The 13539-nt window shown below is 39.7% G+C and overlaps 1 protein-coding gene across 2 annotated transcripts in view; it reads left to right on the forward strand.

Moving 5' to 3' along the window:
• The window catches only part of CFAP69 (cilia and flagella associated protein 69), an 80248-nt gene extending 67569 nt beyond the window's left edge, over window positions 1-12679 (forward strand). Inside the window, exon 23 of one of the 2 annotated variants that reach the window (XM_007504988.3) lies at window positions 394-8534. In XM_007504988.3, coding sequence (XP_007505050.2) covers window positions 394-537 — 144 coding nt within the window. In that variant the 3' untranslated portion in view covers window positions 538-8534. Of the gene's footprint in view, window positions 1-393; window positions 8535-12141 lie in introns of those variants that run through there. The other variant, XM_001377927.5, reaches the window with a different exon arrangement.
• The last annotated feature ends 860 nt before the right edge of the window (window positions 12680-13539 follow it).

Below are 13539 nucleotides of genomic sequence, written 5' to 3' on the forward strand. Positions count from 1 at the left end.
TTGGCTTTGAAAGTCTTTTGGAATCCGACTCCAAAGCTTAAGCCCTAGGCTCCAGAAACCTAGCTTAGTGTCCTATTATATATTATGTTCCTTCATCCAGTATTTCCTAGTAGTAATTTTAGAGATACTTAAAAGATCTTCCAGTCCTTGCAAGTCAAGAATTCCACCAAGTGTTTACTTGAGGCTTGATATTCTCATTTTAATTTCATTTTTACATGGTATTTACCATAATTGTGATTTGGACTAAAATACTTGACTAAATGCATTTTTAAAAACATTTATTAATATAAGAAGGGAAGGAAACATGTAGGAAAATTCTGTGCTTATGAGACAGAAAGTTACAAAGCCAAAAAATCTTGATGCCTAAAACCTTGTGTACACATTTTGAAACAGGAAAACAGTGATGGAAAACTCTTTGCAACAAAGATAGAACAAAAAACAGATGGGCGAAGCGCTTCAAAGAAGGCCTTAAAAGACCCACCTCCCCAACAAAAATTCTCTCACAGACACATCGGAAGCTCAGACCAAAAAGCTTAAAAAAAAAGAAACAAAAGATAATCAAATCACAACAAAAAACACTAAAAGCACTTGAAACCGCCACCACTTCAAATTAAACAGTTGTCATAGAAACAAAAGCTACCACTAATAGATGAAGTCATACCAAGAGCAGTACATGTGTATATATTTAGTATACAGATGCGTGTATACATAAGTGCATATATGTATATATATACATATATATATACACAGAGAACATTCATATATAGTTTAAAAAACTTGGAAGAATTATGTCATTAATGCAAGAAAATTCTTCTGTAGTCTAATATCATGTAGCAAGAAAAGCTCTAATGGATGTAAAATTTTAGGAATAGTAGCCTAAATTTCATCCCCGTAGTCTTTTTTTTGTCTAGAGTCTTCCACACATCAGTTGTTGCCTCTTACACATCAGAGATCGGTGGTTTCATTACAATGGGATCTCCTTCCACCAACATAAATGTGAACGTTTCTATGCTCTGGCCACAAGAAATTCATCACCCTACAGCCAACCTGATGAACGCAACCCTTCCTCACAGCCTTTCCAGCTTGATAGGACTTATCAGGGCATATAAGTGCCGACAGAGTTCTTGAAGAACTTGGGTCACTGCCAAGGTCCTCACAGAAGAATCTATATATTAGCAGACATCCCCACCACCATCAATGGCTTTTTAAAAACACTTTGAAAACTTGTGAAAACATAAAACGCACAACATTCTTTAAATGTCTTTAATCCCAGCTTAATCTGCCAATAAACTGGATCAGATGCAGAGATTCAGCTTCATATTCACATCTTTGTACCTAATCCAACCTGGAAAAGCAGCTTGTTGTTGACGTACAGCCGAATGTTTGCCATTCAAAATGGGGCCTACTTATATAGATACAAGTTACATAGAACAAGACACGCATCTTGGGAACACTTCGCTGCTCATCCTGTCCAGTTGCTAGATTTTGTCATCTTGGGCCACCATCCATCTTTCTCTCCACTCCGTAGACACTCTTACCCTAACTGCCACAGGACTTGACCATTTTTGGCATGACTTCTCTTCCAGTTCATTCTACAGATGCCAATTGTTTGATCTCATCCAAACTTGTCTCCCATTTTGTCTTATCTGACATAAACTGATTCAGGTTTCTTCAAGATCTGTTTCACCCAGAATGTTTCCTGACTTTCCGACTTTGGGATATACATCTCAGGACCCTAGTCCTCTGCCATGACTGCGATACTATATAAATCTTCCAGGCTACATTTCCAAACTCTTCTGCTGATTCTTTGGGACCCAATGGCCTCCCTGCAAGCCTGCAGTCAGAATCACTGTCAGGGATAAGTTTTTACTTAATACTTAAATGGATCTATAATCATTCTCTCCCAAGGAGCTCATATTTCAACCCCCTCTTGATTTTTTGTGTGTGATTCTTTTCCATGACCTTCCTTTGTAGGGACAGTAATATAAATTGATGTTCCAAGAGGCATCTTCTTGGCCCTTTAACATTACCTGGGTAGAAATGCAGCCCTCAGATCTTCCATATTCCACCTCATTTTCTGATCATATATTTCAAATTACTTCTTTTATAACATTTGCAAATAGCTTGTACTTGGCAATATTCTGTGGCCTGTTTATGCTCCCATACAGCTCTTCATTGCTTTTTGTTTGATGTGAAATTTTGATTCTTTGGAGACTGCAACATTCTGTAATTTATAGCTAGAGAGCAGGGACCCCAGGAGATTGTTTTGTTTTGTTTTGTTTTTAATCTAGTCCTCTGATTCAGTCATTGTAGGGAGCTCACAGGAAATAAATTTCACTTACCAACATACAGATTAACAACTTTTTCCTCTAATTTATAATCTTGCAAAATTCCATTAATTAGGGAATATAGGTTTTTATTTTGGGAAAAAGCTTGGGCTTATTAAAACCACTGTGGGAGCAGGTGGGTAGCGCAGTGGATAGAGAACAAGACCTAGAGATGGGAAGTCCTGGGTTCAGATCTAGCCTCAGACATTTCCTATCTGTATGACCTTAGACAAGTCATTTAGCTCCCATTGCCTAGCTTTTACTGCTCTTCTGCCTTAGGCCTGACACAGTATCAATTCTAAGATAGAAAGTAAGTGTCAAAAGAAAACCAACTACTTTGCAGTTTTTCCCAAATTTATTTTGTTTTCTTTCCTCTATTCAATTTATGACCCTTTTCACCATCTGTCTGCCATGTATGTCCATAATACCTGTGCTGATGAACCAGCTCTATGAATTATCTGTCCACCTATTGTCTAGATAATAGGTATTCGTCATCCACTCGGTATTTTTTGCATAAAATTGTTAAACTCATTTGAATGGTAATGAATCTCATTTATGCTCTGTATTCAGTATAATATGATTAGCACAGCAGCATTTGCAGACACAAAGATATGGAATTCCTCCTCTCTCTGAATTCAGAGCCAAACATTTCTCATGATAGAGGCAAACAACATTGTCGAGCACATAACTCACTTTTTTGTGCGTTGCTCCATTTTAATAATTAGAGTATTGCCAACCACATTTATCTATTGTGTATCTATCAAGGAATTTAATCTCATTTTAGGAGGCAGCTAGGTGCCTGGGAATAGAGTCAGGAAGACCTGAGTTTAAATCCAGCCTCATATACTTCCTAGCTATGGGACCCTGGGCAAGTCACTTAACCACTGATTGCCTCACAAAAGGATTCACTGGAGAAGGAAATGGCAAACCATTCCAATATCCTTGCCAAGATCATAGCTATCCATAAGATCACAGAGTTGGACACAGTTGAACAACAACAATCTCATCTTTAAAAACAAACAAAAACCAGGCCTAGAGACGGGAGGTCCTAGGTTCAAATCTGGCCTCAGACACTTCCCAGCTGTGTGACCCTGGGCAAGTCACTTGACCCCTATTGCCAAGCCCTTACCACTCTTCTGCCTTGGAGCCAATACACAGTATTGACTCCAAGACGGAAGGTAAGGGTTTAAAAAACAAAACAAAAACAAAAACAAACAAACAAAAACAAAAAACCTTTACTTTCCATCTTATAATGAATACTTGTATTGGTTCTAAGGCAGAAAAATGGTAATGGTCAGGCAAGAGGATTCACATAACTGGAAAATATCTTAGGTCACATTTGAACCCAGGACCTCCTATCTCTGTCTGGTCTGAGCCACCTAGCTGCCCCCAATAATGTCATCTTAACCTATTCATGGGAGATACCTTGCTGGAGAGGTCTCTCTGACTACTTTTTTATCTAATGTATGAAATGCTTTTTTTAAAAATCAACAATATTATCCATACTTTTCAGGCAATTTACTATGAAGACATAGTCTTTTGTAGAAAATCACTTGTAAAATCCCGCCTTCTCATATTTTTTCATGAACAAACCCTCAGTATTTGTGTAAAGAATCCTTTTAAAGATGTTGAAGAATGAAAACCGAAGATAGGCATCAGTAGTTATTATTCTATTGATTGCTTTTTTTGTAGCAATAACATCTGAGAAAACACACATACAAAATTACTATGTGGTAGTAGTAGTTTTGGGCATAAAGATATTTATTATAGATTAACAAAAGCAGAAGAGCCCTCTCCACAGTCATCAGATTTATCCTCCTACCATTAGACTTTGTCCAAATCATCCCAACCATCCCAGGACCATTATACAACAACACAGCATAACCAATCCCATTCTGCCTTTTATGCTCACCAACTATTTTCCTTCTTCAGGGAATCAAACAATTCATTCCACTTTTTTCCTTATACTCTTATACCCCCCAGCCCTTTACAGCACTTTTTTTAGGAAGTAAAAAAATTTGCTGCTTCAATAAAACTTTTACCTTCTTCATTTTTAATCCAAGTTGAAAAAGAAAACAAGTGTTTTTTTTTTTTAGAAAACAAGTGTTAATCTTATTTCCTTTCATCTTTTTCTAGGCTTATTAAGGACCTTCCATTAAGCTTTCTTTACATGTACACCTGCACACACAAACACATACATACCTCTTCATATTAAAACACATTTGGAAGGTTGCAAAATGCTTCTTGGTTATCCTAAGATGCTTACTCCCCCCCAAAAGCCCATCCCTTTAACAGCAGTATAAGATCTTCAGGTGATTCTTTATGACTATAACAAATAAGATGCCAGGAATTTGGAAAAATCAAAAACCCAGGTGATCCAAAAGTTGCTCATATATGTAGCAGCACATTAACATGAATTATTTCCAAATAGGGTGTGGCATAATAGATGTCAGGAAGTACAGATAGGAAAAGAAGGTTAGACCAAAGAGTAAGACTATGAAACAATGGGTGGACAATCAAAATGCTGCATTTGTACATTTGGTAGATTAAAAAGGTCCAACATACGGGGTAAATCCTATATGGAGGATGTACATGAAAAACCCAGGCAAGAAACACAACATATGGAGGGCCATTGGCATCAAAGATTCATCAAACATGCAGAGAGCCATTGGCATCAAAGATTCATCAAACATGCAGAGAGCCATTGGCATTAAAGACTCATCTCTGTGTGTCATTAACAATTGATGCTCAGAAACAGTGAGCATCAGAACTAGTACAATAGCTAATTGATTGTGCACCAAGCCTGAAGTCAGGAAAACCTGAATCCAAATCCAGTTTCAGACTCTTACTGGTTGTGTGACCCTGGAGCAAATCATTTAATCTCTTGAGTTTCCTCATCTGTCTATTATCTTTATAATAAAAGCACTTCACTCCCAGATTTGTTGAGAAGAGAAAATGAGACAATATTTGTCAAGTACTCTGGAACACTAAAGAGTTATGAGTCCTAGCTGTTATTATCCCAAGGGAAGAATGGCATTGATTGCATTGAAACATTAAATAGTCTAAATTGCTGTGCTTAGCTGAATCCAGTCCACATAGAAGAAGCAAAGTTTGGCAGTTGTCCGAGAAAAAAAAAAACATTGAATATAGTCATGTATCTTTATAGCTACTATTTTACAATTTTCAACTGAAATCCATGAAAAATTATTGAAGATATATTTATATGACAATTTTATATGCTGTCATATTATTCTGGGATAGTAGACATTGAACCAAAGGTACACATTGATATTCTTAATAATGAAACTACTTTGGTCAAATTTGTTCCTTCTGAAGTTATTATGGGACAAACATAAAGGCAAATTGAGCTTGATTTAAAACAGAGAACTCATTTGGCTTGGTCAGTGAGTCCAAAGTGAACATAGAATATTATTTTCAACAGACTGAAACAGAGTGGCATCAATGATAACAGAGAAGTTAGGGAAGCATCAGGGTTTCTGCCTTTATCAGTTATGATCAGTGAAACATCTTAGGACATCAATAGCCTGAGACAGAAAAAGAATGAACAGGAGGAGATTGGAGGATCACCTATGTAGATGTAATAGTTGATGCAGATCAGATCACCCAGAGAAGGTAGTAGGAGTCAGAAAAATGGCCAGCTCTGCAATGAATCCCTCATAGAATAGGGGGAGATGACCAAAATAATCTACAAATGACAGAAGATCCAAAAGCATCCTCCAGCAATAAAATGCAGAGAATCTCAAGGAGCAGTATTACATATTAAAGGAAATCAGGCAGGAAGATGAGGCTCAGAACGAATCAGTCTCTTGATCCTGTTATTTTTAGTGCACTGAGAAATTAGGGAGTAAGAAGATGGAGATTAAGTTACCAGCTAAATACTCCACACAGACAAACACCATATACATGAAGATGGGAATGTGATAAAGGGTTGCTTGGAGAGAAAACTAAGGCAATCTGTCATTGGCATGAGGTGGGGAAAAGACTAAATTTCTTCCTCTGAATGTATTTTACATAGACAGGTAATCAAACATCATAAATAATAAGCGGATGATCAGATACTTGACAATACTGATTTTTCTAGTGACTGTTCTTTGTAGTCGAGAATTGTTTAAAGGCCAGCTAAGGTTCCTGGAAATACTACCAGACAAGATGTGGAGTCAACATAACATTCATCTCTAGACCAAGTTAAAGATCTCCAAAAGGACAAGGTGGCTCATACTACCTCCATCCAGACAAGAACTTGATTTTTTTTTTCCTTAGATGTGTCAGTGAAGCATAAAAACCCAAACAAATGGTCCTAAGAAAGTCCAGGATACTCTGATACCAGTATGTGTGGTCATCAACCCTTCTGGGCTTCCTGGGTGTGATGCCTGTCCCCATTATAGCCCATTCTCTCGTGCCCTTTGATCATGTGGCTTAAGTACTGCCTTCTTTCAACCTACAGAAAGTCAAGATATCACTGTATTATAGGAATAGATTATATGCGTCACCTACCAAGAAGTACTCTATTTTAGCCACTGCGCCCAATGGTACCTTTCAAAACTCTCTGCTGCGTGTGTGAGGTAGACTTCCAAAAGGAAAGCAGTATTCCCACTAGCCCCACATAGGGCAATCAGCCTATAGACATGTAGGCTGCTTTCCTCAAAAACCTGTGGCTTCAAGTGGTGGTACTGGACAGTTTTATAATTAAACTAGATGATGAAATGGAATATTATTTCAAAATATATAACAGCTCTGTGCCTCCAACTTCTGCAGTGACTTTGTTACCCTGATCTCATCTCTCTGAGATCTCATCATGGCCTCACCCATATCCACAGGGCTTGATGTACCAAGCTTAGAGACTGTGAAAAAATGAAAAGAAATCAAGCACTTTCTTTGGATTCATCTGCCTTCAGCCTCCTTATAAACCTTCCCCACTTGCCCTCTTAAATCTTCCAGGGTAGTGGGAGGAAATTTTGAACTACCTGCATCCTTATTTCATGCTAAGAAGTCAAGGAGTTGATGTGTTTTAAGGACTCTGATTCTGAATTAAACAGGGAAAAGAGGTTTGGGAGTCAGCCTCTTCTCAGCTTACCAGCCCAACTCTATTCACAATAGCTGGTGGTCTCAGCACTTTGGGTCCCTTTTTGTCATGGTTCCTGACTCCATCCCTGCATTTCCTATATAGCACTGGTCCCCAACAGTCTCAGTCACTTGTCATTCTAGACATGAGCTGCAGCAGCAGTGACCTCCACTGTGTCCAAGCTCCTCCTGTCTACATCATGGAAGCTCAGGAATTTCAATCCCAGGCTAATGGTGGCTCACTCCCAGTCATCCTCCTGGCAAAGGAGTCTCATTCCTCTCAGTACTGTGTCTCCTACCCATATCAAGTTTGTCCTCAATGCCCATGGTGAGGGATGAAGAGCGGGTCAGCTTCTTGTGTGTGCTTGGATCAGCTGAAACCATTTTGCCAGTCTCCTCCCAAAAGTATCACTCCAGGCCCAGAGGAAAATAATATTTCAGAGAGGTAAGAGGGATAGTCATGGGCATTGGTTAAAATATAGTCTTCATTTTAAGAAAAGAAAATGTTTCAACAAAGATCCATTATGATACCATATGTTCTGATTTAAGGTTTGGAAATTCAATATATCTTAACTGATCGCCTTCTATTTAAAGATTGCACTAGCCAATGGCACAGGCATAAAGAAAAATAAGACTCATTCTGCCCTTTGGGAGTTCCCAGTCTAGTGTAGGACACATACACAGACTTCATCTTTTCCTTGTCACTCATCCATTCCCAAAGCTTGAGCCATCACATGTGTAAATGATCCCAAATCAATGTCTCTGCCTTGACCACAGGTCCTTGCCCCAGTTCTATATCTCTAACCACCTAGAATGCCTCCACCTGAATCTCCCCCTGCATGCATTTCAAATTTAGTAGATCCAAGACAATTCACTCTTTCCACTACATCTTCTCCTTTGGTCACTTTCTTTCTTAAAAAAACACTGTTCAATCAACACTCCTTTTAATTTCTTTCCTCATTATGAACTCAACAAAATTAATATTTAAATAAACAACAAAAATAAAAATGGGTTTTATGTGAACCTGGGAACTTAGGTTACATAGATTGGGGGGGCTTTTACATGTATATTAAATTTGGCACATGGTGACAAAACTTCACTGTTTGTGTCCCCCTCTGAACTTCATTCTTTATGGGGTTTTTTTCTTTTCTGGGTATTTTTGTAATATTTTATTGATTTGATCTTCTTTCTTGTATTCCTTTTTCTACCCACCTAAAAAAGAAGCTCTCTTGTAACAAACAAGTCTCACCGAACAAAACCAATTAACTTAGGTATACAAAGGTATCTAAAAATGTCTGCCTCATTCTTCACCTCTTTGTTCCTCACCTGTCTGCAAAATGAGAAGGACACTCCCTCATCAGTCTTCTGAATTCATGATTGATCACTACATTGATCAAACTTCTGAGACCTTTCAGAGTTTCTTGTGGTCATTGTGTCAATTGTGGTTCTTCTCCCTTCATTCTGCATCCATATAGATCTTCCCAGAGTTCTCCGAATCCCTCCATTATGAACCCACCATCTCCAAGACCCAGCCACCTGGGGACTTTGCTTTATCACTTTCTTCTGTTAACATAGTTGACTGGAATACATAGAGGAGTTTTAAACATTGGAATGATGGGCAACAGAAATCTAAATCTAGTCCCAAGACAGCCTTGATATCATGGCTAGAAGTCTTACATTTTGGGGGGAGTATCATAATTAATTTTTGACCAATTTTACAAGTAAAACTCATTAACCATATTTATTTAGCATCAAAATAAGGTCCTGAATGAGAATTAGCAGAGTGATGCAAAAGTCTGACCCCTTCCTTGTGTTTCTTGGGAGGACACAAAGAACATCTTTCTTTCTTTCTGTTCTATGATGAACAGCCATGAACAGAATGACTGAGGGCAAGATGGACTGTGCCAGAAGGGTATTGTGGTTGGTAAAGTGGATGAGGTTAGCTCAAAACTTGTACTCCTGGGATGTGACGATCACAGCCAATGCATCTTCACAACGTTAGGAGCAAACATAGCTTCCTTGACAGAATGTCCTCCTCCAGTTCTGCCTTTTGAAATGCTCTTCTTCCCTCAAGGCCCAGCTGAGGATCCCCACTCAACCTCCCACGAGGGTGGGGGGCTCTACCTGGACCGTTTCTTTGTCTTTCTCCCATTCTACTCTGGGTCTCACTCAATTATGCCATTTTTACTATTAGATTGTCAATTCCTTGAGGACAAGGATTATCCTTTTTCATTTTCATATGCCCAGCTCCTCTCGTGGTGCTTTGCTTTAATAAATGGTGGTTTTTTCACTTGACCCCCATTGCCTAGCCCTTACCACACTTCTGCCTTGGAGCCAATACACAGTATTGACTCCAAGACGGAAGGTAAGGGTTAAAAAAAAATAAAAATTAATGGTGGTTTTTATTAAAGTAACAAAGAACATAAACTAGAATGTTTCTGAAGTAAAATGTAAGCTGTGGAGAAGAGGCTAAGGATAATGAGGACAAGTGTGGTGGTGTGCACCTCTCGTCCCGGCTCCCAGGGAGGCTGAGGCAGATGAACCTCTCCATCTTGAGAGTTCTGAGCTGTGGGGGCCTGTGCCAGGCAGGTGGGCACACTAACTTCAGCATCAGTTTGGTGAGCAATTAGAAATGGGGCCACTGGTTGCCTAAAGAGGAATGAGACTGTGGGATCCCAACAACATCTGCCCCACACAAAATAGTGAAAGAGACAGCCTCAGGGATTGGGAATCATAAAACAAAAGTGCAAAGCATCCTCACATGGTGGCCAGCAAGGGGCCATGCATGAACTGCACACTCAGTAAATGCTGGCTGATAGTGGGACTGGGGCCAAATAACAACCACCGCCCTACATTCCAGAGACACAGGAGGACATGCCTCACTAGCTTAGTGGGAGAAAAGTGCTTTGTAAACCAATTTATTGTTAGGGATGTCATCACTCAAGAACCAAGGCCAGATGATGTCCAACTTGTCAGAGATAAGGTTTAGGCTGAGTTTAGGAGGCCATGGAAGTCCCCAAGAGATTCCTAGCCAGTTCTGCAGCTCACAGAATGGTGAAATGGGGCACATTCATTAGTGGCTCCTCCAGCCCTCCCCTGTGCTCCCAAGCAGCCCCTTTTCCAGCTTTAAGGAAGTAAAGCCCTCTAATATACACATTCATATCAAGGTGGTAGTTCTTACATGGAAATAATAAATACATTTAAAGTATAGACTCTAGAAAAAACAAAATCACCCCCTCACACAGCCATCAGATAGGAAATAATTCAAAGAAGCATAAGCAATAGGAGAAAACATTCCCAAAGTCATTCACTGTGTGTTCCAATTTTTTTAATCACCTTTTACAAATGTATTTATTTATTGGGGACCCATGGACACAACAAGCACCTGAAAAATGTTTACTGGATTAATAAAAACACAAGGATTATTGGAGAAGGCCTACAGATAAAAACATGAACCTGTCTCCTCTCCAGCTGAGTCAGCCCAGCTCCTTCAAAAGTACAGTGGGTTCAAATCTGGCCTCAGACACTTCCTAGCCACGTGATCCTGGACAAGTCACTGGCCCCATTGCCCGGCCCTTACCAGTCTTCTGCCTTGGAACCAATACCCAATATGGATTCTGAGACAGAAGGTAAGGGTTAAAAAAAAAACTGGATGGAAATTGTCCTCCAGGAGAAAACATAAAAAATATCTAAGGACAATGATTGCACTCTCTCTATACAGCTTTCTTTTCCTTTCCTTCTTTTTATGACTCTTCTTTCTCTCATTTTCTTTTTTTATTGTACTTTTCCTTTCACTTATCCCATGTTTTTGTTGTATTTATATGGACAGATATTTCTTCTCCTTTCCCATTAGTGACACACTAAACACAGCGATCCAGGGTTTCTGGTACCAGCCGACTGATGTATATGATGACCTTGTACTAGTCCCTTCATGTCTCAGAACTTCATATACCTCATGTGTAAATCAGGGCTGGGGCAGCTAGGTGGGACAATCAGGACCTGCGTTTGAATTTGGCCTCAGACACTTACTAGCTGTGTGATCCTGGGCAAGTCACTTAACCCTGTTTGCTTCTGTTTCCTCCTCTGCAAAAATTAACCAGGGAAGGAAATAGAACGAACAACAAATAATATATGTATACATACACACACATACATGTACATACGCATATATACATATGGAGAGAGAGAGAGATGAAAAACAAATTAGGGCTCATACTAGCCACCTCTACTGGGAAGAATCCTGAAAATAATAAGAACGTGGAGCTCCCTCGGCCCTGGTGTTTCAAGAAATACAGCATTCAAGACAATGTTAGTGGCCTATATTGCACACTTTGAAGAAATATTAAATTCTCCTCCTCTGAAATCTCTTATTCGTTTAAAAGAATTTGAACCCGAGTTGCTTCCAGCTGAATCCGAGCCTCTCTCTACCTCTGAGGGAACTGACTTCCCTGCGTACAAAGTAGTCCTGGGCCCCACTCTGTATGGCGTTCACTGATACCGTCAGGATCTTTCCATTTCTAGAGGCCAAAGCTCTCTTCCCTTCCCACCCACACATGCAGCCTGCCAGACCACACACGATGCCATTCCCAACTCCCCGAACTTTCCACCACGCCATTCGCCACCGGATAGCTAACATCCAAAGACATATATGAGGGATAATGTTCAACTTAGTCACAAGGATGTGGGGCTTTCTCCCCTCTTCTAAAGACTAAAATGAATTTCCTTTTTCTAGGTTCCCACTAGCAAAGTAGTAACCGTGGAAAGTACCCCCGTATGTTTATTAGGGGGACCACTAGCAGACACAGATATCGCCCTTAAAAGACTGCCAGTCCGAGGAGGAGCTTTACAAAGAGTCGTTAAAACAGAAGATAAGCCCAAAGAGGGCCGACATCTCTAACTCGGACACTCAAAAAATAAATATACTGCTTCTAGTTTTCTAGCGAAGAAATATATTTTTATGCAAAATGTCTATGGCAAACATTTAGAATGCATTATTATGGCTTTGGCAAAGTATTCTATGGGGGGTGGATGGGGGGGAATTTGTAATTAACCATGTTCTATGAATGTACCTTTTGATGGAACATTTCAATAATATGTAGCATCAGAAAACTTAAGGAACTTACCGATGGTCTCTAAAAGCTCTAGCTGAATAAAATTATATTCTCTGAAATGAAATGACAGCAATATGGTAGTTAATCATTTTTGCCATAAAAGGAAATATTTACTCATTAGCTAAGCAATTTTAAAGAAATAAACTATTTTGAAAATAACATGTTTGTCATCTGAAATTCTATTTGGAAGCCTGATTTTCTGCCGATGGGGTGGGGGCTGTGGATTCACTTTCTCCCCTTCCAAGGGAAGCACCAGATAATGAAGTTCATGCAGTGATGAATCAGAGGGTCAAAAGAAAAGGGATATGGGGGCAGCTGGGTAGCTCAGTGGATTGAGAGACAGGTCTAGAGATGAGAGGTCCTAGGTTCAAATCTGGCCTCAGACACTTCCCAGCTGTGTGACCCTGGGCAAGTCACTTGACCCCCATGGCCTAGCCCTTACCACTCTTCTGCCTTGGAGCCAATACACAGTATTGACTCCAAGACGGAAGGTAAGGGTTTATTTAAAAAAGAAAAAAAAAAGAAAAGGGCCGTGACCAGATGAAGATGCCAAGTGCGCAATGGCAACAAGTTTCCTGCCCACTATGTCCAGGGCATTGTCCCTCAGCCTCAGGGAGAGATGCATCTCACATCTTTCTTCCTCCCCACTTTCTTTGATGCAAGCCGGGCAGTGATTCCCCCTTGGATCCCAGCAACAGCAGTCTTCTCCTTAGGCTACACCTGTGGGTTCAGTGGGGCATAAGATAAGCACTCCATCCACATCCAGAGACCCGGTTAAGTAAGAACTCCAGCATGAAAATAATTTCTAATAATAAAATAGCACATATGGATGCCATCATTCATTTGTTAAACTAGAATTTATTAAGAATTTCGTAGGCCTGCGACACTGCAGTAGACTGAGACACAAAGACAAAAATTCTAAAAAGAAACACACAAAAGCAGTTCCTAACCAAAAAAATCCTTACATTCTACTAGAAGAATACCACATTTACCCAGAGAAGAGAGGACAAATGGGTCAA

Source organism: Monodelphis domestica, chromosome 5, assembly GCF_027887165.1.
Source record: "Monodelphis domestica isolate mMonDom1 chromosome 5, mMonDom1.pri, whole genome shotgun sequence".
In the NCBI taxonomy this organism is placed as follows: Eukaryota; Metazoa; Chordata; class Mammalia; order Didelphimorphia; family Didelphidae; genus Monodelphis; species Monodelphis domestica.